At 47.6% G+C, this 25,510-nt stretch overlaps 1 protein-coding gene across 2 annotated transcripts in view; it reads left to right on the top strand.

Annotated features, from left to right (window-relative positions):
• POMT2 (protein O-mannosyltransferase 2) overlaps positions 1-21,767 on the top strand; it is a 48,880-nt gene extending 27,113 nt beyond the window's left edge. The window contains exons 10-21 of one of the 2 annotated variants that reach the window (XM_081228374.1): positions 994-1,060; positions 7,591-7,660; positions 9,614-9,692; positions 11,051-11,202; positions 11,646-11,737; positions 12,806-12,882; positions 16,095-16,166; positions 16,448-16,507; positions 16,600-16,705; positions 17,776-17,916; positions 18,092-18,206; positions 19,025-21,767. In XM_081228374.1, the coding sequence (XP_081084500.1) occupies positions 994-1,060; positions 7,591-7,660; positions 9,614-9,692; positions 11,051-11,202; positions 11,646-11,737; positions 12,806-12,882; positions 16,095-16,166; positions 16,448-16,507; positions 16,600-16,705; positions 17,776-17,916; positions 18,092-18,206; positions 19,025-19,130 (1,137 nt within the window). In that variant the 3' untranslated portion in view covers positions 19,131-21,767. The other variant, XM_081228375.1, reaches the window with a different exon arrangement.
• The last annotated feature ends 3,743 nt before the right edge of the window (positions 21,768-25,510 follow it).

Genomic DNA, 25,510 nt, shown 5'->3' with positions numbered 1-25,510 from the left:
CTTGTATATATAATTAGCATAATTGTATGTATGCAGTCTCTATCCTGGGAGCTCTGGAGCTAGCTCCCTCCCTCCGTTTGAATCCTGTCTCTCAGGCTGACAAGCTGTGAGACCTTTACTTAACCTCAGCGAATTACTTACCCTCAGTTTGCTTGTAAGTAAGGTGGGGGTAACCATAGTACCTACAACCTAGAGATAAGACGTGTCCAGTGCTTAGAGCAGTGCCTAGTGATAAATGGTAACCATTTTCAACAGCAGCATGTTATACGCCTTCTCCTGTGCTGGGTAAAAATGCCCTGAAACATTTTCTGTGGCTGTATAATATTCTGTCCTGTGGACATAACCAGCACGTAACTCTTCCTTTAGTATTGGACATTTATATTGTTCCCAGGATTTTTGCTGGTAGTTTAATTGCAACATTATATGCGTGTACACACATGCACACACATACAATTTTTAAAAAATCAGTATATACAAAATGGCTATGTCTAAAACTTCAGGCTTCTAGGATAAGATATTAATAGAGCTTTTTTCGTTTCATTTGGCCATATTCTAGAAAATATTTGTCCATATTCTAGAAAATATCATAGCATGAATTTTTCATTTAGAAAGTTTGAGACATGGTCTTGATGACTTTTTAAAAATGCACTAAATTCTCTTTGTGTGCTGGAGACTGTGTTACACAAGATGTTATGGTTCCTCCCTCTAGGAGGTGGGAAGTTGAAAGATAGGATGCAGAGGGGTACACAGAGACAAATCAAAAAGGCTTTTGTGGGAAAAGACCTCTAAATATAGAAGGAAGGAGAGAAAATAGCATTCACCAAATGCTACTTCTGAGACCTGTTGGGAAACACAGCCCCTTGGGTTGGTGGCTGGGGATTCTGAAAAAGGCTTAAGCAACATTGGCTTGCTATTGATTGTCCTGTGGCCGGCTGTGCTGATGGTGACTGTCTTCTCCCTCCCACCTCCTCCTCCCTCCCCCACCCCACCCAGGTCACCACCTATTTGCACAAGGACTACAACAACCTGTGGATTATCAAGAAACATAATACAGACTCAGGTAATGCGGTAGGGAACTGGCGCTTCTTGTATTATTACTTACTCTGAGCCCTCCTTAACATTTCTCATGCCTCCAAAAGAATGGTACTGGGATGGGCTTTCCTGAGCATTTTTTGCCATCTTTACGGATCTCAGTTATCCTTTCAACAGTTATTTATTGAGCCCCTGCTACGTTCCAAGGACTGTTGTTGGCATAGGGATAAGCAGTGAGCAAGACAGATAAGATCTCTTAGAGCTGTCTTTTCTTTTTTAATTTTTAAATTTAATTTTATTAATTTTTTTATACAGCAGGTTCTTATTAGTCATCCATTTTATAGACAACAGTGTATACATATCAATCCCAATCTCCCAATTCATCACACCACCACCACCACCACCCCCGGCCGCTTTCCCCCCTTGGTGTCCATACGTTTGTTCTCTACATCTGTGTCTCAATTTCTGCCCTGCAAACTGGTTCACCTGTACCATTTTTCTAGGTTCCACATATATGGGTTAATATACAATATTTGTTTTTCTCTTTCTCACTTACTTCACTCTCTGTGACAGTCTCTAGATCCAACCATGTCTCTACAAATGACCCAATTTCGTTCCTTCCTTTTTATGGCTGAGTAATATTCCTTTGTATATATGTACCACATCTTCTTTATCTGTTCATCTGTCGATGGGCATTTAGGTTGCTTCCATGACCTGGCTATTGTAAACAGTGCTGCAGTGAACAGTGGGGTGCATGTGTCTTTTTGAATTATGGTTTTCTCTGGGTATATGCCCAGTAGTGGGATTGCTGGGTCATCTGGTAGTTTTATTTTTAATTTTTTAAGGAACGTCCACACTGTTCTCCATAGTGGCTGTATCAATTTACATTCCCACCAGTAGTGCAAGGGGGTTCCCTTTTCTCCACACCCTCTCCAGCATTTGTTGTTTATAGATTTTCTGATGATGCCCTTTCTAACCAGTGTGAGGTGATACCTCATTGTAGTTTTGATTTGCATTTCTCTAATAATTAGTGATGTTGAGCAGCTTTTCATGTGCTTCTTGGCCATCTATATGTCTTCTTTGGAGAAATGTCTATTTACGTCTTCTGCCCATTTTTGGATTGGGTTGTTTGTGTTTTTAATATTGAGCTGCATGAGCTGTTTATATATTTTGGAGATTAATCCTTTGTCCATTGGTTCATTTGCAAATATTTTCTCCCATTCTGAGGGTTGTCTTTTCGTCTTGTTTGTAGTTTCCCTTGCTTTGCAAAAGCTTTTAAGTTTCATTAGGTCCCATTTGTTTGTTCTTGTTTTTATTTCCATTACTCTAGGAGGTGGATCAAAAAAGATCTTGCTGTGATTTATGTCAAAGAATGTTCTTCCTCTGTTCTCTAAGAGTTTTATAGTGTCCAATCTTACATTTAGGTCTCTAATCCATTTTGAGTTTATTTTTCTGTATGGTGTTAGGGAGTGTTCTAATTTCATTCTTTTACATGTAGCTGTCCAGTTTTCCCAGCACCACTTATTGAAGAGACTGTCTTTCCTCTGTTGTATATCCTTGCCTCCTTTGTCATAGATTAGATGACCATAGGTGCATGGGTTTATCTCTGGGCTTTCTATCCTGTTCCATTGATCTATATTTCTGGTTTTGTGCCAGTACCATATTATCTTGATTACTGTAGCTTTGTAGTATAGTCTGAAGTCAGGGAGTCTGATTCCTCCAGCTCCGTTTTTTTCCCTCAAGACTGCTTTGGCTATTTGGGGTCTTTAGTGTCTCCATACAAATTTTTAGATTTTTTGTTCTAGTTCTGTCAAAAATGCCATTGGTAATTTGATAAGGATTGCATTGAATCTGTAGATTGCTTTGGGTAGTATAGTCATTTTCACAATATTGATTCTTCCAATCCAAGGACATGGTATATATCTCTGCATCTGTTTGTATCATCTTTAATTTCTTTCATCAGTGTCTTATAGTTTTCTGCATACAGGTCTTTTGTCTCCCTAGGAAGGTTTATTCCTAGGTATTTTATTCTTTTTGTTGCAGTGGTAAATGGGAGTGTTTCCATAATTTCTCTTTCAGATTTTTCATTATTAGTGTATAGAAATGCAAGAGATTTCTGTGCATTAATTTTGTATCCTGCAACTTTACCAAATTCATTGATTAGCTCTAGTAGTTTTTTGGTGGCATCTTTAGGATTCTCTATGTATAGTACCATGTCATCTGCAAACAGTGACAGTTTTACTTCTTCTTTTCCAATTTGTATTCCTTTTATTTCTTTTTCTTCTCTGATTGCCATGGCTAGGACTTCCAACACCATGTTGAATAATAGTGGTGAGAGTAGACATCCTTGTCTTGTTCCTGATCTTAGAGGAAATGCTTTCAGCTTTTCACCATTGAGAATGATGTTTGCTGTGGGTTTGTCGTATGTGGCCTTTATTATGTTGAGGTAGGTTCCCTCTATGCCCACTTTCTGGAGAGTTTTTATCATAAATGGGTGTTGAATTTTGTCAAAAGCTTTTTCTGCATCTATTGAGATGATCATATGGTTTTTCTCCTTCAGTTTGTTAATATGATGTATCACATTGATTGATTTGAGTATATTGAAGAATCCTTGCAACCCTGGGATAAATCCCACTTGATCATGGTGTACGATCCTTTCAATATGTTGTTGGATTCCGTTTGCTAGTATTTTGTTGAGGATTTTTGCATCTATATTCATGAGTGATATTGGTCTGTAATTTTCTTTTTTTGTAGTATCTTTGTCTGGTTTTGGTATCAGGGTGATGGTGGCCTCGTAGAATGAGTTTGGGAGTGTTCCTTCCTCTGCAATTTTTTGGAAGAGTTTGAGAAAGATGGGTGTTAGCTCTTCTCTAAATGTTTGGTAGAATTCGCCTGTGAAGGCATCTGGTCCCGGACTTTTGTTTGTTGCAAGATTTTTAATCACAGTTCCAATTTCATTACCTGTGATTGGTCTGTTCATATTTTCTATTTCTTCCTGGTTCAGTCTTGGAAGGTTATACATTTCTAAGAATTTGTCCATTTCTTCCAGGTTGTCCATTTTATTGGCATAGGTTTGCTTGTAGTAGTCTCTTAGGATGCTTTGTATTTCTGTGGTGTCTGTTGTAACTTCTCCTTTTTCATTTCTAATTTTATTGATTTGAGTCCTCTCCCTCTTTTTCTTGATGAGTCTGACTACTGGTTTATCAATTTTGTTTATCTTCTCAAAGAACCAGCTTTTAGTTTTATTGATCTTTGCTATTGTTTTCTTTGTTTCTATTTCATTTATTTCTGCTCTGATCTTTATGATTTCTTTCCTTCTACTAACTTTGGGTTCTGTTTTCTTCTTCTTTCTCTAGTTTCTTTAGGTGTAAGGTTAGATTGTTTATTTGAGATTTTTCTTGTTTCCTTAGGTAGGCTTGTATTGCTGTAAACTTCCCTCTTAGAACTGCTTTTGCTGCATCCCATAGGTTTTGGGTCGTAGTCTTTTCGTTGTCATTTGTCTCTAGGTATTTTTTGATTTCCTCTTTGATTTGTTCAGTGATCTCTTGGTTATTTAGTAACATACTGTTTAGCCTCCATGTGTTTGTGTTTTTTACGTTTTTTTCCCTGTAATGGATTTCTTATCTCATAGCATTGTGGTCAGAAAAGATGCTTGATATGATTTCAATTTTCTTAAATTTACTGAGACTTGATTTGTGACCCAAGATGTGATCTATCCTGGAGAATGTTCCATGTGCACTTGAGAAGAAAGTGTAATGTGCTGTTTTTGGATGGAATGTCTTATAAATATCAATTAAATCTATCTGGTCTGTTGTGTCATTTAAAGCTTGTGTTTCCTTATTAATTTTCTGTTTGGATGATCTGTCCATTGGTGTAAGTGAGGTGTTCAAGTCCCCCACTATTATTGTGTTATTGTCAATTTCCTCTTTTATAGCTGTTAGCAGTTGCCTTATGTTTTGAGGTGCTCCTACGTTGGGTGCATATATATTCATAATTGTTATATCTTCTTCTTGGATTGATCCCTTGATCATTACGTAGTGTCCTTCCTTGTCTCTTGTAACATTCTTTATTTTCAAGTCTATTTTATCTGATATGAGTATTGCTACTCCAGCTTTCTTTTGATTTCCAAGTGCATGGAATATCTTTTTCCATCCCCTCCCTTTCAGTCTGTATGTGTCTCTAGGTCTGAAGTGGGTCTCTTGTAGACAGCATATATATGGGACTCAGACAGCTGAGACTCAGACTTAATCCAGAAGAGGTTACCTGGACACGTGCCTGGGGCACACTGTGGCTTCTTTCATTTCTGATTTAGAGCACACCAAGCCTTGCAGACCCCAGCATGTGGTACAGCTCAGGTTGTCTGGATGTGATATAGGGCTGCTGCCCACTGGTCATCCCAGGCCTGGGCCAGTCTGTTGGAGATCTGCAGGCCTGCCAGCCCTGTGGCTGGGCTCATCTAGGCTGGTGCCTGGGATCTCCCTCAATGCCTGTGCATCTGCCTCTGACAGGCCAGGGTGAAGCTGCTCTGAAGCACAACTATGGGGCTCCCAGGGCTTTTTGACAAGGGCTATGTCTGGATCTTCTGGTTTTTTGGTCAGACAGCTGGCTACCTGCAGACTGTGCCTTTTGCTGCAGCTGAGAAGAGAACAGAACAGAGAGCATCTCCAGCTCACCTTCTGATTGTCTTATGCCACAGGTGTTCTCTCCTCAGCAAACACCACCTGGCTCAGCCTGTCTCGAGTCAGCTGCTCCTGGCCTTTGTGGGGAAGTGGGCAGCTGCTCATCTAAATTTACCTTCTCTGTTCCTTTCGCCACCTCCCCTTATTGCCATGGTTTTTAGGCTTGACACGTGGCCTACATGACCACTGTCTTTGCACCCTACTCCCTGGTAGTATAAATTATGACACCTTTGGGCAGGATCTATTTCTGTCCCTTATAGTACTGTTACAGATTTTGTTTTGATTCAACAGGCCAAACATAAGCAGTCTGTTGCAATGAGGGGTTCTGAAGGAAGACCAGCTTTCCTTCTAAAGTCATGTTGGCACGGACCAAGTCTTTGAACGTCCCTGTTCTGTTATTCCACTGTGGCTTCCAGGTTAAGGTGGCTGCATATCACTCCGGTAACTAAGGATTCGTGTGAAGGCAGATCACTACAGGCATTCTGGGAAGGGGGAACTGTCTAGACAAAGGTCTTTGTGTTCTTGATGGCCATAAGTGCCCCTCTCCCACAGATCCATATTAACTAAAACTTCCCTCCCCTTTGACTTATTTGATTTGTCATCTTGCTGATTCTTCTTCTTCTTTTTTAAATAAATTTATTAATTTATTTTTGGCTGTGTTGGGTCTTCGTTGCTGCGCTCAGGCTTTCTCTAATTGCGGCGAGCAGGGGCTACTCTTGGTTGCGGTGCACGGGCTTCTCATTGCAGTGGCTTCTTTTGTTGTGGAGCACGGGCTCTAGGGAGCGTGGGCTTTAGTAGTTGTGGCACGCAGGCTCCGTAGTTGTGGCTTGCAGGCTCAGTGGTTGTGGCTCGTGGGCTCTACAGCGCAGGCTCAGTAGTTGTGGTGCATGGACTTAGTTGCTCCGCGGCATGTGGGATCTTCCCGGACCAGGGATCGAACCTGTGTCCCCTGCATTGGCAGGCGGATTCTTAACCACTGTGCCACCAGGGAAGTCCTGATTATTCTTCTTAAGAGACCTTAGAAGGCAGCGCAGGAATGGGCATTTCTACAGTTGAGTTCTCTAATTCTGTTGAGAGCCAGTGATTTGTCCTGGCAGATTTGTCTTTCCTGACCTTGAGTGTTAATGTCTACTGCCTGGGACAGAAATTTGCAAGGACCTTCTGTGTTGCTGTGATTACTGCCAACTCCTTTTCCACTGTCGTCACTTTTCTAGATCCTCACTGGTCTTGACTTCTTGACGATACAGAAGTAGTTCTTTTCTTTCATCATTTTCTTTGCCTCACGTTTATCAAGTCTATTGCCAGAGACAAGATAATCACTGGTAAAATATGCAGGGTTTAACATTTGATTTTGAAGAGAGCTGGGCAAATGGTCTTTTGCATGGAATTAATATTTGAAAGACTATATTTTTACTTCTAAAAGGAAAGTCTTATTATTTAGCTTCCCAGCTTAAAAATCCTCTAGTGAGGGCTTCAGTGCTTGTCAGATAAAGGGCACATTTCCTAGCCTGGCATACACAGTCTGGCCCCACTTGTCCACACCCTCACCTATTCCCACTCTCCTTCCTGCCCACGCTCCCTAACCACGTGAATTCATTTGCCACTGATTCAGATGAGTTTTGCTCTTTCATACCTCTGTGGCTTTTCCCCACTTGTTCACCTGACAACTTCTCCCTCTCCTTTGAGAGTCTTTTCAGTCATTATCTCTGGGACACCCTTCCCTCATCCTCTAAGACAGTTCGCTTTGGTCCCACAGCACTCTGTCAGTACCTCATGCGCATACCACGTTGTACTATAACTCTTTACTGGTAGGCCCTTGATTAATGCTAGCTTAATGAGTGAACGGTTTCAGACATCAATGCTTGTTTCTTCTTGACAGATCCCCTAGACCCTTCACTCCCGGTGGAGTTTGTAAGACATGGAGACGTCATTCGACTAGAACACAAAGAGTAAGTAACTTTGCTGTTTGGGATAAATGAGTGGCATGAGCATCAAAGGTATAGAGCTCTTTTAAGCTGGAAATAAACAGAAGTCAAATGTGGATGAGGCTCTAGTAATGGAACAAGGCTGCTGTGCTAGAATGGGAGAATGATTACTTTGCCTATTTTGGCTTTGGGAAGCTTTGGATTTTGAAGGTACCTTTCAACTGCCCTTTTCCTAGGGGGAAGAAAGAAAAAAATTGAGTTGCCCAAAGCTTCTTCTTAAGGGGCTGCCTTTAGAAAGGTATAGGAGTCTGTTTCTGAATATGGCAAACTAGTTCATTTAACCAGTGTTCTCACTGAAAATGACTAAAAATGCTGGAAAATGTAGAAACATCTTCTTAAAAGCATAAAGAACTGACAAGATAGTAAGGAGTTACTAGGTCAAAATCTCAGTGAAAGGGGGAATCCAGAGAAAAAGTGGGACACTGTGGCTACTTCTGCCCTGAACCCACAATCTTGAGTTTTGATTTTTGGGTTTTGACTTCTCTAGAGAGAAGAAGTTTTAAAGTCAAAGCTCTAGGCTCACCCAAAGTGGTAAATTATTGTGATCTTCCCCCAAATTTGTAACCCCCAAAGGCTTAGGGTTAGGATAAATTTGCCCTATCTACCTATATCCAGAGTGTGTTTGGGAGAGCAGGGTGGGGGGTGAGGTTGGTGGGGACACTAAATCTGGTTCCTGAGAAGTTGTAATTACCAGTTGATCGTCATATGGATTTGCAACCCAAATTCATTTCACCTGGATGGTCTCAAAATCTTCAGGCCATGAATTTAAATGAACATGGTCCTAAGACTGTGGTAATGTTCCCTAGGTGCCTGGCTAGAAGCAAATGTTAATCCTCTTTTGGGAAAGACGTGGTTATCCATTCCTATAAATAGTTTTTCAGTGACAGTGAATAGTACACAGTAAAAAATAACTAAGCATACAAGGAAATAGGGCACCATGTGCAAGAATGAACAGGAAAAATAGGCAACAGAAGCAGCCCTGCAAAAATTTCATATGAATTGTCAGATACAGAATTTTTTTTTTAAATCAGGGATTTTTTTTTAATATACATATAGAAAAGCTATGAGCAGTGTTTTTTCCCTAGTCAGTAAGATTATGGATACTTAAAATTTTAATTTTATTATTATTAAATAAATTTTATTTTTTTAAATAACTTAAGATTTATTAACTAAATTTTATTTTTGCAAATTTCCAATATTTTTATAATGAACATTGATTACTTATTATGGATAAAGTAAGGATTATTACAAAAAGCACAAAGTAAATAAAATCTAAATTAAACCCTCCACTTCCCCCACAGATCCCCACTTTGTAAAACTGGTGATAGGAATAGAAAGCATAGATGGTAGGGAGGCAGTTTACCTATCTCAGGCATATGTAGATTACAAATTTTAATTTTCTTCTCCCTAAACCTACCTCATAAGTCAGGCTAGCTTGCCTCAAAGCCACCAATGTGTTCAGTCATCCCCCTGCCCCCCACCTGAAGTTGTCACCTGTTCGGAAGTGAAGCCCCTTTCTTGGCATATGGTCCAGTACTCCTACCATCTGTCCCTCCCGATATGTTGGATTTAATGGTTTGGATTCTAATTTTTCTTTTTTTTTTTTTTTTTTGCGGTAAGCGGGCCTCTCACTGTTGTGGCCTCTCCCGTTGCGGAGCACAGGCTCTGGACGCGCCGGCTCAGCGGCCATGGCTCACGGGCTCAGCCGCTCCGCGGCATGTGGGATCTTCCCGGACCAGGGCATGAACCCATGTCCCCGGCATCGGCAGGCGGACTCTCAACCACTGCGCCACCAGGGAAGCCCCGATTCTAATTTTTCTTATCCAAACAGATGACTCTGAGTGGCCTTGGTAAAAGAAGAAACACTGCACATCTCTTTTCTTCAGAATAGTGGCACTTCTCTCTTTTAATTTCTAGGACTTCGCGGAACTTGCACAGTCACTATCACGAGGCCCCCCTGACCCGGAAGCACTATCAGGTCACAGGCTATGGCATAGTAAGTGAGCCACTCGAGTGTGAGCAGGATGTCAAAAACTGTGAGGCCTGGCTCAGGGCCATGTGGCGGAACACATCCTCCCCAGAAATCTGGAATGTTCCTCACGATTGGCTGCACAGGGACTCTTAACATTTAGGAACTTTCTGGCTAGGCTTTTTGCTGTGGGAAAGGCAGCCTATGAAGTCTATTTGTTTCCATCTCTTGCCTCCCATAATTACCATGCCATTTTTATGTTCTGACACTTAATAAATGTCAAATATGAATAAGGGTCTCTTTTAAAATCATATTATACTTAGAAGCCACAGGGCCACAATATGACCCCAGATGAATATACAAGTTTATCCTTTGCCAGATCCCAAATTCTCATTGGCTTTTTTTTTTTTTTTTTTTTTTGCGGCACGCCGGCCTCTCACTGCCGTGGCCTCTCCCGTTGCGGAGCACAGGCTCCGGACGCGCAGGCTCAGCAGCCATGGCTCACGGGCCCAGCAGCTCCGCGGCATGTGGGATCCTCCCGCACCGAGGCACGAACCCGTGTCCCCTGCATCAGCAGGCGGACTCTCAACCACTGCGCCACCAGGGAAGCCCTCATTGGCTTTATTTTTAAGGATTACTTCCCTGTTCCACAGAGGGATATTATCCACATTGCTTTGGATTTTTACTGCCTTGGGATGATGCAGTTAATAGAGGAAGCTCTATGAGTATTTATGGCTTGGGGAGTAATTTGAAAACAGAAACAACTAGTGGGAAAGTAGATTTATGACTATCTGTTACATTCCCTTCCAAGGGCTTTGGTGCTTCAGTAAAGATTCTGGGTTCCTTAAGGTGGAATTCCCAACCTTCTTTCTATTTGCTCATCCCACATTTTACTAGAGCCAAGACTCTGGACTTCATCTTTTTCTGGTGGGCATTTCCTGAGGAGAATTAGACGCAACTGTCTTAATTTCCACAGTACGATATCTAGGCCAGACCTTTCTTCGATGAGTGAGTGTCCCCATGGCCACCAGTAATGGATGCAAATAGCCCAAATTTATTTCTGTTGGCATACGGTGATGTCTTGAGTTTAGTTTAAGGGCAAAAACATTTATTTAGAACTTAAACTCTAGTTCTATAAAGTGAAGAATTAGACTTAAGGTTCCAGGAATTATACTACTTTTCTTGGTTGTAATTGCGAGTGCTGGGACAATGGCAGTCACTTGGTATATTTCTATGGCCCTCTTGTTCCTTTTCCCACCTCAGTCATTTAGACCAGGTTGGTCTTTGACCTAATTGTTACATGATGGCATCTGAAAGGGTGACCATCTCCCTTTTCTGATACGTCTTCTCTAAAGTCATCTTACTTTCTTTGATTTATGTGGCAGAATGGGACAGGAGACTCAAATGACTTCTGGCGGATTGAGGTTGTAAACAGAAAATTTGGAAACCGAATCAAAGTGCTGAGAAGTCGAATTCGCCTCATCCATCTGGTGACAGGTTGTGTCCTGGGCTCCTCGGGAAAGGTCCTGCCCAAGTGGTGAGTCTCTGGGGTTTTGATGTCCCATGAGTGGCTCATGCTTTTCCTTTCACACTAAAAGGGATATACCAAAAACTTCCATTTCACAGTGGTCGATGTTCACCTCAGGTTTGCTTTTTCTTTGTGGTGGATGGGGGGAGGAAAGGCATCAGGAGTTTTATGGAGCCCAGAGCTCCAGAGTTCCTTTGGTGTTTGTTATAATAGTTGAACATTTGTACATCTGGCTTGTGATAACTCTCTGGATCTACATCTCTTTCTAAAATGGGAATGTTGTGTGCTAGACTCCTCCTAGGATAGTTGTGGAAAATAAAAGTGTGAGGCTGAAAAAAGCATGGCCACTGGGTTGGAAAGAGAGGGGCGCCATAGATTGAAGAGCAGTTGGCAGTGTTACTCTCCGGTGGGTTTCAGGTCTTCCGAGAGACATCTGTGACTACTTTTCACAGGGGCTGGGAGCAGCTGGAAGTCACCTGCACTCCATACCTAAAGGAAACCCTCAACTCCATCTGGAATGTGGAAGACCATATCAATCCCAAATGTGAGTGAGGCCATGTCCTGGGCTGGTTCTGAAGGGAACATTTCTAAGTAACTCTCATCTTAGGAAAAGAAACCTTTACAGACTCTGCTCCCACTTTATCTTATTGTTGCCATTTTCTTCCTTTTTTAAACCTAATCTCTTCATATGAATTGTCTAGATAGGGGGCGCCTTTTTTCTCCCCACCCACTTAAACTTCCCATCCTCTTCAAACTCCTCTCCCTGAAGTGACCTACGACCTCACTCGGGGCCAGAGCTGGTTGTCTCTGGTCACTTTCCTTGCCTCCCGCTGGATATGACTCTCTTGCTGCCTATAATGCAGGTCCATCTGCTTGCCTCCTGGGCTATTCTATCCCCTCTGTGGTTACCTCCCCACCCTCAAGGCTTAGAGCAGGCCAGTGCTTTCCCTTTCTGCCCCTGTGTAGGCTCCTCCCCTCCCCACATCCAGCCAAGGCTTTTACAGAAAGCAATGGCTGCAGCCCTTGATCTGATCCCCATATTTATACTACCAGGCTCCAATTGACATTTCCACTCCCGTGTCATCTTCAACTCAGTGCGTGTCTGGATTCATCATCTGTCCTCTTAAGCGACCCCCTTCGCGCTTCCGCTTGATTTCTCCTCTTCATGCTTCCCATTTCATTCTTTTTACCACCTAATTTAACCAACCAGCTAATTAACTAAGTAATTAAACAGCTCTTTGGTTAGATGCTGGGAGCCATGTGGGGCCCTGGGGATGCCTTGGTGAATGCGACAGGCTCGGTCCCTCTCCTCACAGCCCTGCCTCACGGGGGAGCAGCGTCATGAAGGCTGATGGTGCCGAGGGCTGCGGGAGCTCCGGGGCCAGGGCTTTTCATCTGTTGCCACTGCCCCCCTCAGAATATCTGCTGAGTGCTTAATACGTGCTGAACGAATGATCGAGAATCCTTCTGTCTCCTCAGCACTCTCACCTGCTTGTTGGCTTGTCAGGAAGGCTACACTCAGACCCTGACAGCAGTGTGGACACTATGGACAGACAGCCATGAGGAGGGGGTGTGTGAGGAAGGTTTACACCTCTGTCATTTCTTTTTCTAGTGCCAAACATCAGCCTGGAGGTGCTACAGCCCAGTTTTCCTGAGATAATGCTGGAGGCTCACATGGTGATGATCCGGGTACTGTGGCCCCTTCCCATTTCGTGGCTTCTCTAAGAGCTCTTGGGCATCCACAAATTTGGATCATGGATCAGTAACCTTGGTATAGACCCACTGCCCCCTTGTGGAGGACTTAGAAAGTGTCTTCACCTATCCTGGCTTACTTGGTCTTCAAAGGCATTGAATGGTGGTGGTGATGATGGTGATGGTAATGACGATGAACACTTATGTAGCTCTTATGTGCCAGGCGCTACTCTAAGCACTGCACATATATTAACTTAATCCTTATTACAGTCCTCCACAGATTATCGTTTCCAGTTTACAGATGAGGGAATTGAAGCACAGAGGTTAAGGAACTTGCCCAGGGTCACACAGCTAAATGTAAGAGGTGGATCCAGGCCTTCAGAGTCAGTGCTAGTTACCACTACACTCCTCTGCCTCTAAGTGAATCTCACCTCTGTTGAAGTGGCAGATCTCCTGAAAATCATAGTGCCCTTGGTTGAAAATCATGAGACACTGATAGGTGATTCCATCATATGAAATTAGGATTAGTTAGGATGAACAGCTAATTTGAGTGTGTTGTTTATATGCAGCATAAAATCCCAACCAGGAGCCCACTCAGGTTCCCAGACAGAAACAAACTGTTTAGGGGGCATGGTTGATTCTTTTTAAGGTTTTAAAGACTCATCATTTGTACTCTCTATCATAGTTAGTAGCTGACAGCTGACATCAAAGGTTTAAGAACAATTGAGGGAAGAAATCTTTAAACTGAGAAAGTTCTACCTAGTAGCTTAAAGTTTCCCCTGTGAATTGGAAAAACCCTGATGCAGTTTTGATGTTGAGGGGGAAACCTCTTTACTTTGGCTTCTGGAAAACCAGTGTTCTGCAGGAACGATGTTTAAAAATCACGGTATCTCAAGCCAGGTTCGTGTATCTGTGCAGGGTTGCAGAGAGGTGTAGCAGTTGTTATTTTTCCCCTGGTGAGCCATTGTCAATTGGTCTTTCCTGGAGATAAGTACTGTAAGTACTGTAATATTTGCAATATATACAAATATTAAGTAAGTACTGTAAGCAGTACTCAGTAAATATAGTTGACTTATTTCAACAGATTAAATTTAAAAATTCAAATTTTGTCATTTCTGCACATTGGGAGGTGATGAGTTGACAATAAGCAATCTCTGGGTCCCTTCTTTGACTCTCTGCTTGTAGCTGTCACTCTGGCCTGATGACATAGTTCTTTTGAATATGTGCCTGTCATTCAAAAGATCATTTTAGATCTGGGTAGAATTTTAAGACTAAATCTAAATAAGTAGTCTCATTTTTTCTTTCATTATCTAAGAGGTAGAGTCAAAGAAGAAAAGGGACATAAGGAACCTTTCTTATTCAACTGATGTAGAGTCAGGATGGGGAGAGAGATCAAAATTGTCTGGACTATAGAAACTGCAGGGGACAGGGCTTCTGCTAGCTGAGCAGAGGGCCTAAGGCCTGGGCGGAGAAAGCTGCCCAGCCTGCTGAGGTTAGCTGGAATAAGCCCACTAGGCGTTAAGCATAGAGAACAATGTACAGATACACATGCCTATGATGGTTACAGATTTTCCTTCCTTCCGTTTCTTGGTTTACTAAAGGAGCTGGATTTCTTAAGAGTTTAATGTGTAGGATGCCCTTGGCTTGTTATAGCTCTGGCTGGAGTCCCTGGGTTTGGGGCTGGACTGGACTGGTTTGAAGGAATTGATTTCCCTCAGCAGCTGCTCTGGGGTCCAGAATGATTCATTCTTCATTCCAAGGCCTTTCAGATGGCTATAATGGTTCAGGGGCTGTGCAGCTGATCCCTTTGGGTGTGACACCCCACTGGCACTTTTAACCCTGGAGGATCAATCCAGCCACTGTAGGGAGGCCTGCAAGTGATACCCAAGACCTCAAGGAGTTGGGTTAGTAAGGCACTGTGTGGTGGTTCACTGAACCAGACCTGGATCTTTCTTGGGCTAGGCCAGTGGTTCTCGATAGAGGGCAATTTTTGCCTCTGAGGGGATATTTAACAATGTCTGGAGACATTTTTGGCTGGCATCATGGAGGGGTAGGAATGCCTCTGGCATCTAGTGAGAGGCCAGAGATGCTAAACACCCTACACAGCACAGGCCAGCCCACACCGGAGACTTCTCCAGCCCCAAATGTCAATAGTGCCGAGGTGGAGAAACCCCAGCCTAACTCCTAGCACCTCACTCCCCTTCTTGGGGATGACTTCTCAGTCTGTCCTGATGATGAGGCTGACGCCATCCTGCTGGGTAGGATCCAGGATCCTGCTCCTTTTCCTTCTTGTTTTAGCAAAGGCCTGATATTGCCATTTAGAGACAGGTTGTTGGATAGTCTTGGCTGTTGGACTAAATGGGCTGTGTCTGGGTCCTTCAGGCTAAAGTGTGCGTTCTCAACCAGAGCGATATCGCTCCCAGGGGGTAAAATGTATTCTTGGAGGGTGGGAAAAAGAAAAAAAGCCCTTAACTTTTTAATGTATAAAGCACAGGTATTCCTGCATTATGTAAACAGATATACAGAATAGCTATGGTATTAAAATGTCATGAGGGGACTTATTGTGGTGATTGTTTTGCAATATATACAAATATTAAATCATTATGTTGTATATCTGAAACTAATATGTTATATATCAATTATACCTCAATAAAAATTTCTTTAAAATGTCATGGCGGGGGAGTGTTTAGGGAATAGATGTCTTAAAAAGGTTGAGTGGGGGCAGGCAACAATGGGAAAAAACGCTGAGAAACACTAGGCTAAAGTAACCTTTTCAAAGTCCAGGAGCTTAGAGTTTCTGGGTTTGTGTTTGAAATTGGCCTTCCAAGGGAACAAGTGAGTCAGCCCTGATTTTATATGCCCCTCCTCATCCTCTTGACACCTTATCCTTGGCCTGGAGGTGGATATGTATTTTGTGCCTGTGGGAAACAAGTCTCTCATTCCTCTTTCTCTCAAGCAGAGAGGGTCTGAACAGACTGTCTTTGCTGGGACATGGAGGCTTGCTTGTTGGGAAAAGTAAGTCAGTTTTTGTAAGCAGGTGGGCAGTGACTGAGAATGAGCACCTGATTCTTCCCTGCAAGGGAAGGAGAGGGGAGAGGAGAGAGGGTTTCTCTTGACACCTGGCCACACATCAGATCCCCGTCCCTCACGTTCCTGTCGGCCTTCTAGAGCTCTGCTTTGACTAGCTTTTCTTTGCCACTTTCCTGCAGGGGAACAATGGCCTCAAACCCAAAGACAACGAGTTCACATCCAAACCCTGGCACTGGCCTATCAACTATCAGGTAGGGCCCGAGGCAAGAAAGAGGGCGTTGAGATTTGGTGGACGTGGGGTGCGCTGGGGGCCAGGGCGCGGCCTCGCCTGGCTCGGTGTGGCCAGAGGTGGGCTCTGTCTTCTGCCCCGATTCGGATCAGCCTTCCCAGGGAGCTCCCGGAGAATGCGCCCACTCCGAGCCTCCCGTCAGGGCTCCCTGTCTACGAAGGGTGACCCGTCTTCCTCCTCCTGGAACTCGTGCAGCTGGGAGGAGCTGAGCTCTGGGCCAGCAGCCTGTCGTCTGCTCCACAGGGCCTGCGCTTCTCAGGGGTCAATGACACCGACTTCCGAGTGTATCTGCTCGGCAACCCGGTGAGTGCCCCGCGCGCCGCGCTTTGGGCCCTGAGCTGCGCCCGTGGAGAGCTGCTGCTCCCTCTCACCCTCCTGTTCTCGTCTCCCTGCAGGTGGTTTGGTGGCTGAATCTGCTGAGCATCGCCCTCTACCTCCTCTCAGGGAGCATCTTTGCTGTGGCCGTGCAGAGAGGGGCACGTCTGCCTGCCGAGGTTGAAGGTCAGGTCCCTGGGCTCTCCCGCCCTCCCACCTAGCAGTCAGGAGGGTGCCTGGGGCCCGCCTGCTGATGGGCCGTCCTTTGCCTTTCCCTCCCCTTCTTCCCGTCTCTTTTGCTTTTTAGAACTCAGTCACCAAATGCCCAGTGCTGTGTTAAACACTGCATCCTCCCAACAACCCTACAAAGTAGAGTTTATTACTCCTGCTTTATGGATTAGGAAATCAAGGCACAAAGAGGTGAAGAAGCTTGTCCCAGTAAGGGATAGAACTGAGGTTCACGCCCAAGCGGACTGAGTTCAGAGCCTTCACTTTTTTTTTTTTTTTTTTTTGCGGTACACGGGCCTATCACTGTTGTGGCCTCTCCCGTTGCGGAGCACAGGCTCCGGACACACAGGCTCAGCGACCATGGCTCACAGGCCTAGCCGCTCCGTGGCATGTGGGATCTTCCCAGACCGGGGCACGAACCCGTGTCCCCTGCATCGGCAGGCGGACTCTCAACCACTGCGCCACCAGGGAAGCCCCAGAGCCGTCACTTTTGACCTCTGTGCTCTATGCAGAGCTGCCCACCTTTTCTCTTCTGCCCCTCCCTCGTCCCATGGCCCTGTCCTCTAGTCACGTAGAGAGCAGCCCCCAGGCCGTGGGCCACAGCGTCTGAGACCTTCACACAGGCTCCCTCTGCCTCTGCAGCTCCGCGTCTGAACAGACATAGTCCCCGGCCGCCCCCTCGCCCACCTCCGTCCTTACCTCTGCCCGCACCTCCGCCCCGTCTGCTGCTGCAAAGACCTGCGTGGCAGCAGCGATGTGGGAGCTGGAGCTGGAGGCCAGGCTGCCTGCTGCTGGGGTTTGGCGCCCCTGCCGTGGGTGCTGAGGCCTCCCTGGGCCGGGTAGCAAGCAGTTGCTCCTCTCCTGCCAGCTGCTGTAGGATTGTTCAGCTTGGGCAGAGGAGGGAAGGAAGGCCCAGTGAGGTGACGTGGCTTATGCAAGTCACACAGCGAGGAAGGGGCCGAGCTGGGCTAGACCAGGCTCTCTGCCCCTCCCTGTCGGCTGACCGGGCTGTGCTGCTTGGGGCCCAGGGCTGTCCCAGGTCCTGCTGCAAGGAGGTGGGCAGCTCCTGTTGGGCTGGATGATCCATTACTTCCCGTTCTTCCTGATGGGCCGGATCCTCTACTTCCACCACTACTTCCCCGCCATGCTCTTCTCCAGCATGCTGACAGGTCAGCGCTGCCCTCCTGGACCTGGGTACTAAGGGCGGGGCAGGGGAGGAGGCCACCACGGAGCGCCAGCGCTGAGGGGGGGCCCTCTGCTTCCCTGACCTGGGGGGCTCCGTCTGCTGCCTCCCCAGAAGGCATCCTCTGCCAGACCGGTGCGAGGTTTCTCTTCCTTCCATAGGCCTTCTGTGGGACACGCTCCTGCGGCTCTGTGCCTGGAGCCTGGCCTCCTTTTCTCTGGCTGGGCACGTACACACGCTGGGAATCCTGAGCCTGCTCCTGGGAATTGCCTACAGGTGAGCACCCCCTGCACCTTGCGTTGCTGCCCCCCAGCACTGAGGCCTCGGTCCCGGGTGCGTTTTAGACACCCCTGGCATGCTTTTGAAGCACACTGGTGCCCGGCTCTGTCTCCAGAGGTTCTGATACAGCTGAGCCCAGTTTGGGTCCTGTCAGCCACAGTTTTTAAAGCTCCCCACATGACCCGAATGTGCAGCCAGATGGGCGAAGCACGGGCTACCTCTCTGCATTCTTTCCTCTTGCCAGTGGCTCCCAGCTTACGGACCACTCCGGCCCACGTGGGAGGGCGCCCCTCTTTAGTCACGTGGCTCCCAACCAGAACAGTTCTCAGTGGGGTGAGGGAGCTGGTGGTGGAGGGGCGCCGGGGCTGTGGTGCGGCTCAGAACGACTAGGAGGGGGTGTCGTTTGGTAAGCCGCCCTCTTCCCCACCTCACAGGCCTCACAGATCCGCGCTGAGAATCACTGGCCTTTAGGGGCGGCGGGGCAACACAAAAGCCTGAGCAGGGAATCAGGGGCCTGAGGCCCGAGAGCATTTCCACATTTTAATAAAAGGTCTGGGCCGAACAGTCCATGACCAGACCCTGGACTTCTCTGTCTCCTGGGCCTCTTGGGAAGAGCCCTTTCCCTCACTGGCATTAAGCCAGCCTCTTCCAAGTTCGCAGACTCTGGTATGGCCAGGTGGCAAACTCACGCAGACGTGGTGACCAAAAGGGGTGGGCCTTGTAGGTAGAGAGGGTCCGATGAGCCCCGGCAGGAGGAGCTGAATCTCACGGGTCTGCAGGGCGCCCACTGCCTCCCCCTGGGTTCTCTCCCTCAGCTTCTACCTCTTTCATCCTCTGGCATATGGGATGGTTGGTCCGCTAGCCCAGGACCCCCGAAGTCCGATGGCAGGACTAAGGTGGCTGGAATCATGGGACTTTTGAGACCACTGCAAGGACTGCAGCCTGGGTCCAGGAACTTCCTGGGGACAGCCAGCTGTGGAGCCAGTCCCTGGACCCTCCCAGCTGTGGAGGAAGCTGCCTGAGGAGCCCGCGGAATTCTGCCACCTGCCAGGACCACGCCCTGGGAGCATACCCAGAGTGTAAGCCACTAGAGAGGGCCATGGCTCTGCTCTAACCGCAGCGGTTCCTCCACCGGGGCTGGCTCAGCAACAGGCGACAACATCTCTCAGGCCCGTTTCCCCGAGTGTGCAGCGTGAGGAGGGATGAGTGTGCGAGAGGGTGGGTGTGAGTGTGGGGGAGTGTGCGTGGATGAGTGCGAGAGGGTGGGTGTGAGTGTGGGGGGAGTGTGTGTGGATGAGTGTGTGAGAGGGTGGGTGTGAGTGTGGGAGGAGTGTGCGTGTGAGGATGCGTGTGTCCGTATACCTGTGGAAGATAGACCGTGACTGTGGACAGCTGAGTGTCATGAACTCTAAATCGTCCAGGGCTACAGTAGTATTCTCTGGGGGTTTTTTTCACACTGGATTTGGTTTGTAAGATTCATCAAAAATTCTCAGACCTCCAAGAAGGCTGAAAGCACTGACCCCACCTTGGGATGTCACCAAGGGCAGAGCAGATTGTATTGTCACGGCTGTGCTGCCCTCCTTCCCACAAATAAGCAAAGACAGCTGAGGCCCCTGAGCTGGAGGGCCCGCCTCCCAGCTGCTTCCCCACGTGGCTGCTGCTGCCGGGAAGTCTCCTCTGTGGCCGCAGGTGGCTGGACTTCGCCTGCGATGTGCGCAGAGGACTGGGCCCCAGAGCGAGGCAGCTGAGGACTCACCAGCCCTGTTGGCCCTCCTCAGCCCTCAGTTCCTCGCTATCTGAGAACGTCACATCACGAGGTTGGTGGGAGGGACGGCACCCTGTCCTTGGCTACTGTGTGTTCTCAGGCCCTGTGAGCCAGAGGTGATTTCTGGCTGCCCATCCCTTGCCCTCTGCATCCAGCCTGACTGTGAGGGTGGGCCCGATGCATTCTCCTGATTGCAGGGAGAGCCTTGGGGGCCCTCTCTTAGCAGCTGAGGTGGGTGTGTGGCAGCGCAGGGATGTGTATGGTGCTGGGCTGGGGTCCCAGCCCGGCGTCGGGGTGTGGGCTGCCTTGGCCTTTCTGGGCTGGTGTTCCTGTCACTCACTAAGCTTTCCCCAGTTTTACTTCTCTAGTCCTCCCCTGCTGACAGCCCCCCTCCCTTCCACTTCATTTCATTTCCTTTACTCTGTGTCACTGTCTCACCAACCTCTTTTTCCCCAAAGACCCAGAGCACCTAGAAATGCCTGGGAGCTTCTCCTCTCTACCATTTTGAAGCCCAAGCAAGAAGCTCAGAGCTGTTCCTTTTACTTCCTCCCCATATGAAAGAGAGAAAGAAAACCCTTGGGTTAGAACTGAACAAACCCAAGGCCAATCCTTCAGCCGGCCTCCGGCCTCCCGGTGCATGACAAAATATTATTTTGTCTCAGAGGACTGTGATGCTTCAAGGTTTAATGATGCATCTCTGCCACACTCCATCTTCCCTCCTCTGTAGCCCCCACCAGCTCTGACAGGGTCAGAGCTCTTTAGAGCATCTTTGCTAGGCGGTTGCCACGGAGACTGGAAATTGGTCCCAAGGACAGGCTGCGCTACCTAATGGGTGGTGGGGAGGGAAGCTTCTGGCCATGCTTGGACGTTCAGACCAACCATCATTAATGTTAATAGAGGAAATGCAGCAATGTCAAAAGCAAGGCAGGTTCGTTAATTAGATCTGGGGCCTGATGACCTCCCTTTACCAGGGCTGCAGCCCTTTTGACTTCCCCCAGCAGGAAGCGTTGCCGGGTGCTGAGTCTGGGCTGCTTGCTTAATTGCATTTCTGGAAGGGAAGGAGAACTGGGATGGAGAACCTCCTGCTCTCCCCTCCTCCCCCGCTTCTCCCTTTCTCTCCCCCAGGCCAATTTTGTTTCTTCTGAGCTGGGTGGGGGCAGCCATCTTGGTGGGCTCTCCTGGAGGTGGAACTCAGGAACCTGTGCTTGGCTCTTAGCAAAGAACAGCGGCCCCACGATGACAACCGGAAGGTGGCTGATGTTCCCTTGTGCCTTATTTCCTAATAGGAGCTTGTTGGAAGGGAGGTGCTGTGAAGGCAGCCACTCTGAGTGAGGGTGAGGAAGGAGAAAGCTCAGCCAGCTTCCTGCCCATCCCTCCCTCCTAATTTGGCCACACTGGGGACAAAAGTTTCCTTTGTCTCTTACACTGCTTTCCAAAGATGGAGAAGAACTGTCCGCCCACTCCCTCCTCTTCTTCCTTGCCCAGACTGGCAGACACTTCTCTGGGGACAAGGCTGCATGGGTTGATGCAGCTTCAGGTACTCAGGTTCTGTTGTTGGGAGATGCTGAGGAGAGGGGCTGTCGTGGTGGTGCCCTGAATATGGGCTCCAGCCCCCAGGAGCAGGCAGAATGGGACACGCCCCACAGACTTGCTGGCGGAGGAAGGAGACGTTTGTTAGCTCAACCTCCAGCCGGCTTCTTGAACCACGTTTTGTATTTAAAAAAAAAACTTTCCACAGATAATCAGAGGCCATTTACTTTTGTAATAAATAGCTGTAATAAATAGCTCTTATTTTGAACGCCATGTTGTTCTTGTTGTACTTAATTGAACCTGACTTGCCCTCTGGCTCCCAGAAAGAAGAGAAGAATGTTTTGAGTGCAGGAACAATTCCACTGTGTCTGGAGTCTAAGGCCATTCTAATTCCAGCAGAGGCCCTGGGCTAGGCAGGTGAGCCTGATTACACCGGGGAACATTTAGGCCCTCTCATGGATAAGGTTACTTGAGTAATGTTGGTTGTTGTTTTGATTTATTTAAACTTATTCTAAAATAAGTAGGAAGCTGGACCTTTTTCTCTTTTAACCTCCTCATGCAAGTATAGAAAGGGATGAGAGAGAGAGTAACGTTTGTCCACTTCTGAGACAGCTGAGTGGCCCAGCATGGTAGCAGCAATGTCCATTCTGCTTACAAAGCGGCCGCCATCTTTTTTGTTTTGTTTTATTTTGGTTTTGTTTTTTTGTTTGTTTGTTTGGTTTTTGGCCACACCATGCAGCCTGCGGGATCTTAGTCCCCTGACCAGGGATCGAACCCGTGCCCCCTGCACTGGAAGCACGGAGTCCTAGCCACTGGGCTGCCAGGAAAGTCCTGGAGGCCCCCATCTTGACAGGGGTCATCTGTTATCAGGAGTCATGTTAAGGGTCCAAAGGAGGTAAGAGCTGACATGTTTTGGACAGAAGCTGAGGGTGGAGAGGGGTCCACTGCACTGTGAAACTGGGGATCTTCTGGGCTGTCTGACCGACCTCCTCCTTAGGACCAAGAGTAGCTGGAGGTGAGAGAGAGGGGATCCTGCAGATCCTCAGGGGATGGAACTGTTGAGGACAGGCAGATTAGAAAAGGACCAAACGCTTCTTGACTGGCACAGCGTAGTTTACCAACTCGTGATGCATCTGTGACACTGAATCCTCATAAAGGCCCAGTGAAGTCAGTGCTGTTTTTGTCCCCATTCTACCCAGGAGATATTCAATTAATTGCCTAATTAGTAAATAGTAGAGCCAGGACTAGGTGCCAAGTTGCGCTTTTTCTGCTTCTCCAGCCTGGTCCTGGGACTAGGAGCACCTGCCCAGGACAACCTGGATCCCCTGCGGAAAAGCCTTAGACTCAGATTAGCGTGTTCCTTTGTACCTTCTGCCTAAAGCATCGATAGCTCATCGCCCAGTGTTTCCTGGTGCACCCAGACCAGTGGCTTCCTGGGAGGAAAACAGCCCTGATTTGTAGTATATGCCAATTTTCATGGTGTATATACTCCACCATGGCCTATTTCAGGCTACCAGCCTGATGTTCCTGAATGAGAAGCTGGAAAGGTGAGCACAGTTGGCTGTCACAAGCCATCTGAGAGCCAGCTCTGACACACCTTTGACCCAGACCCAGTGATCCTGGCTTGGTCTGAACTTTGGACACAGCTCTTGCTCACAGTCCATTAGAGTGAGGAAGGCAGTGGAGCACGGAGGCCTACTGGAGGTGCCAGGGTCAGTCCAGAGGTCAAATCCTGGCCCTACCACTTATTAGCTATGTGACCTCGGGCCAGTTACTTAACTTCGTTGCCTCCATTTCCTCAACAGTAAAACAGGCTATAATAAATAGGATCTACTTCGCAGAGTTATTATGAGAATGAAAAAGGTTAATGATGCAAAGTCCCTTGCACAGTGTCTGGACATGGATGCTCAATAAATGCTAACCCTTTACTGTTGGTGACAAATCGGCCTCAGTGACAGCACTGGCTCTAGAACAGAACTTGAACCCTCTCCTCAATTAGAACCTCCTGCCCAAGTTGTGGGCAGATGCCAGGGAGGGGAGCTCCGGTGACTTTCCCCCAGCCCCTCAAATGTGGAATCAGACCCTCTGTCTCCTGGCTGGAATACACCACCCTGACTGCTTAGGCCCAGCCAGGTTCTTGGGCCTCTTCACTCAGGGGAGCGGAGACTAGAGTGTACTCAGCTCTCTCCTCCTACCTCCTGGCTCTAGAAAGGCAGAGTGAGTGCTGGCTTCACCACTTACTAGCTAAGGCCATCAACTCATTAACCTATCAGACTCCAGACCCTGCCCAAAGGAGAAAACAGGCAAGGAGGGTCCTGAGTGTAGACTGTTGGAAGTGCAAACTGGGTGGCGTGGGAAGCCTTAGACAAGCCAGGTGGCCTGGAGCACTGGGCATCTGGGCACTGAAAGGTCAAGGTCGCCAGAGATATACATGGTTTTCCCCTGTGACCTGCTGACCTGGCTGCAGGGCCATGGGACACCAACCTGGGAGTCCAATCCCCAAGCACCCCGGCCTTCTCCCTTCAGCCCCCAGGCCCTTTGTGTCCTCACTTGGGGATCTCCTGGACTCCTTAGGACACAAGCCAGGCTGCCTTACAGCTCTGTTCCCCTGCTCCAGCCCAGAGCCCCCCGAGATGTGGGGAGGGATGGGGAAGAGAGGAATAGGGTAATAGTCCTATATTATTAGCTAAATTCCTAATAGCTCTAAACCCTCGAGTCCCCGGAAGAGGGAGGGCAGAGGGATGGTCACCGGGCTCGGCTGGGAGTAAGAAAGAGGAGTTCTGCTGAGACCCTCAGTCCTGATGGGGGGCCAGCAGGAGAAGTTCTAGAAGGCAAAGATTCAACACTCCAGGCCTAGCATAGGGTTGGGCACGGAGCCTCAACCTGTTCATGACCCAAGGCCCCAGCACACCCACCTTGTACCCAGGGACCGAAGGAGGCGGGCTGAGAGGCTCCTGGAGACCTCGCTCCCAACCCCCTCCATACAGCTTAGGAAATGGAAAAAGAGAGGTGGGCAGACTGAGAGGAGACAGGCTCGGAGACTTGACATAATGAAAGATAAATGAGGGTCTTGCTCTTCAAAACCTGGGCCACTGGAACTGGGCCGGGGCCTGAGGAAGTTTCATGCTTGAAAGAGAAAGGTTTAGGACTTCCCCGATGGCGCAGTGGTTAAGAATCCGCCTGCCAGTGCAGGGGACACAGGTTCGAGCCCTGGTCCGGGAAGATCCCACATGCCGTGGAGCAACTAAGCCCGTGCGCCACAACTACTGAGCACACGTGCCACAACTACTGAAGCCTGTGCGCCACAACTACTGAAGTCTGCGCGCCTAGAGCCCGTGTCCGCAACAAGAGAAGCCACTGTCGTGAGAAGCCCGTGCACCGCAACGAAGAGTAGGCCCTGCTCGCCGTGACTAGAGAAAGCCCGTGTGCAGCAACGAAAGCCCAATGCAGCCAAAATAAATAAATTAATTTATATTTTTAAAAAAAGAAAGAGAAAGATTTAGGTCTAATTGACTTCACACCCTGGATGGCAAACATGAGATTCTGTATCCTGAACTTCAAATTAAAGAAATAAATAGTACTTCTATCTAAACATTTACAAAAGTCTATTAAAAATCGCTGAATAGTAGAATGTTCTAGCGTAACTCCCTTAATGTCCAAGAAGTGGAACGCTCACAGCTGCTGCACCCAAGACCCCACCCTGGCCAAGCAGAGCTGGGTTTAGAACATGAGCTGACAAATTTCTAAAGATGGCAGCTGACAGATTTCTCAAGAAAACCCAGGCCTGGCTGGAAATGGCTATGGTCTTGGCGCTGTCCCTAAAGCTGAGAGTCCTGGTGGTCCCCAAATGTCACGGGGTGCCTCAGTCATACCGAGAACTAGGGCAGACCTCCTCCCTCCCTTCCCGGGCTTCCGCCTTGTCACACAGGTAGGCGCCCTGGCATTCTCTGGCCCACGTTGGGGCATAAGGAAGGGGACCCTGTTCCAAGGGGTCAGATGCCTCCAG

Source organism: Mesoplodon bidens (assembly GCF_964165515.1).
Source record: "Mesoplodon bidens genome assembly, chromosome: 3".
Classification (NCBI taxonomy): Eukaryota; Metazoa; Chordata; class Mammalia; order Artiodactyla; family Ziphiidae; genus Mesoplodon; species Mesoplodon bidens.
Note: the sequence above shows the minus strand (reverse complement) of the source record. Positions and strands in the feature narration are given on the sequence as shown.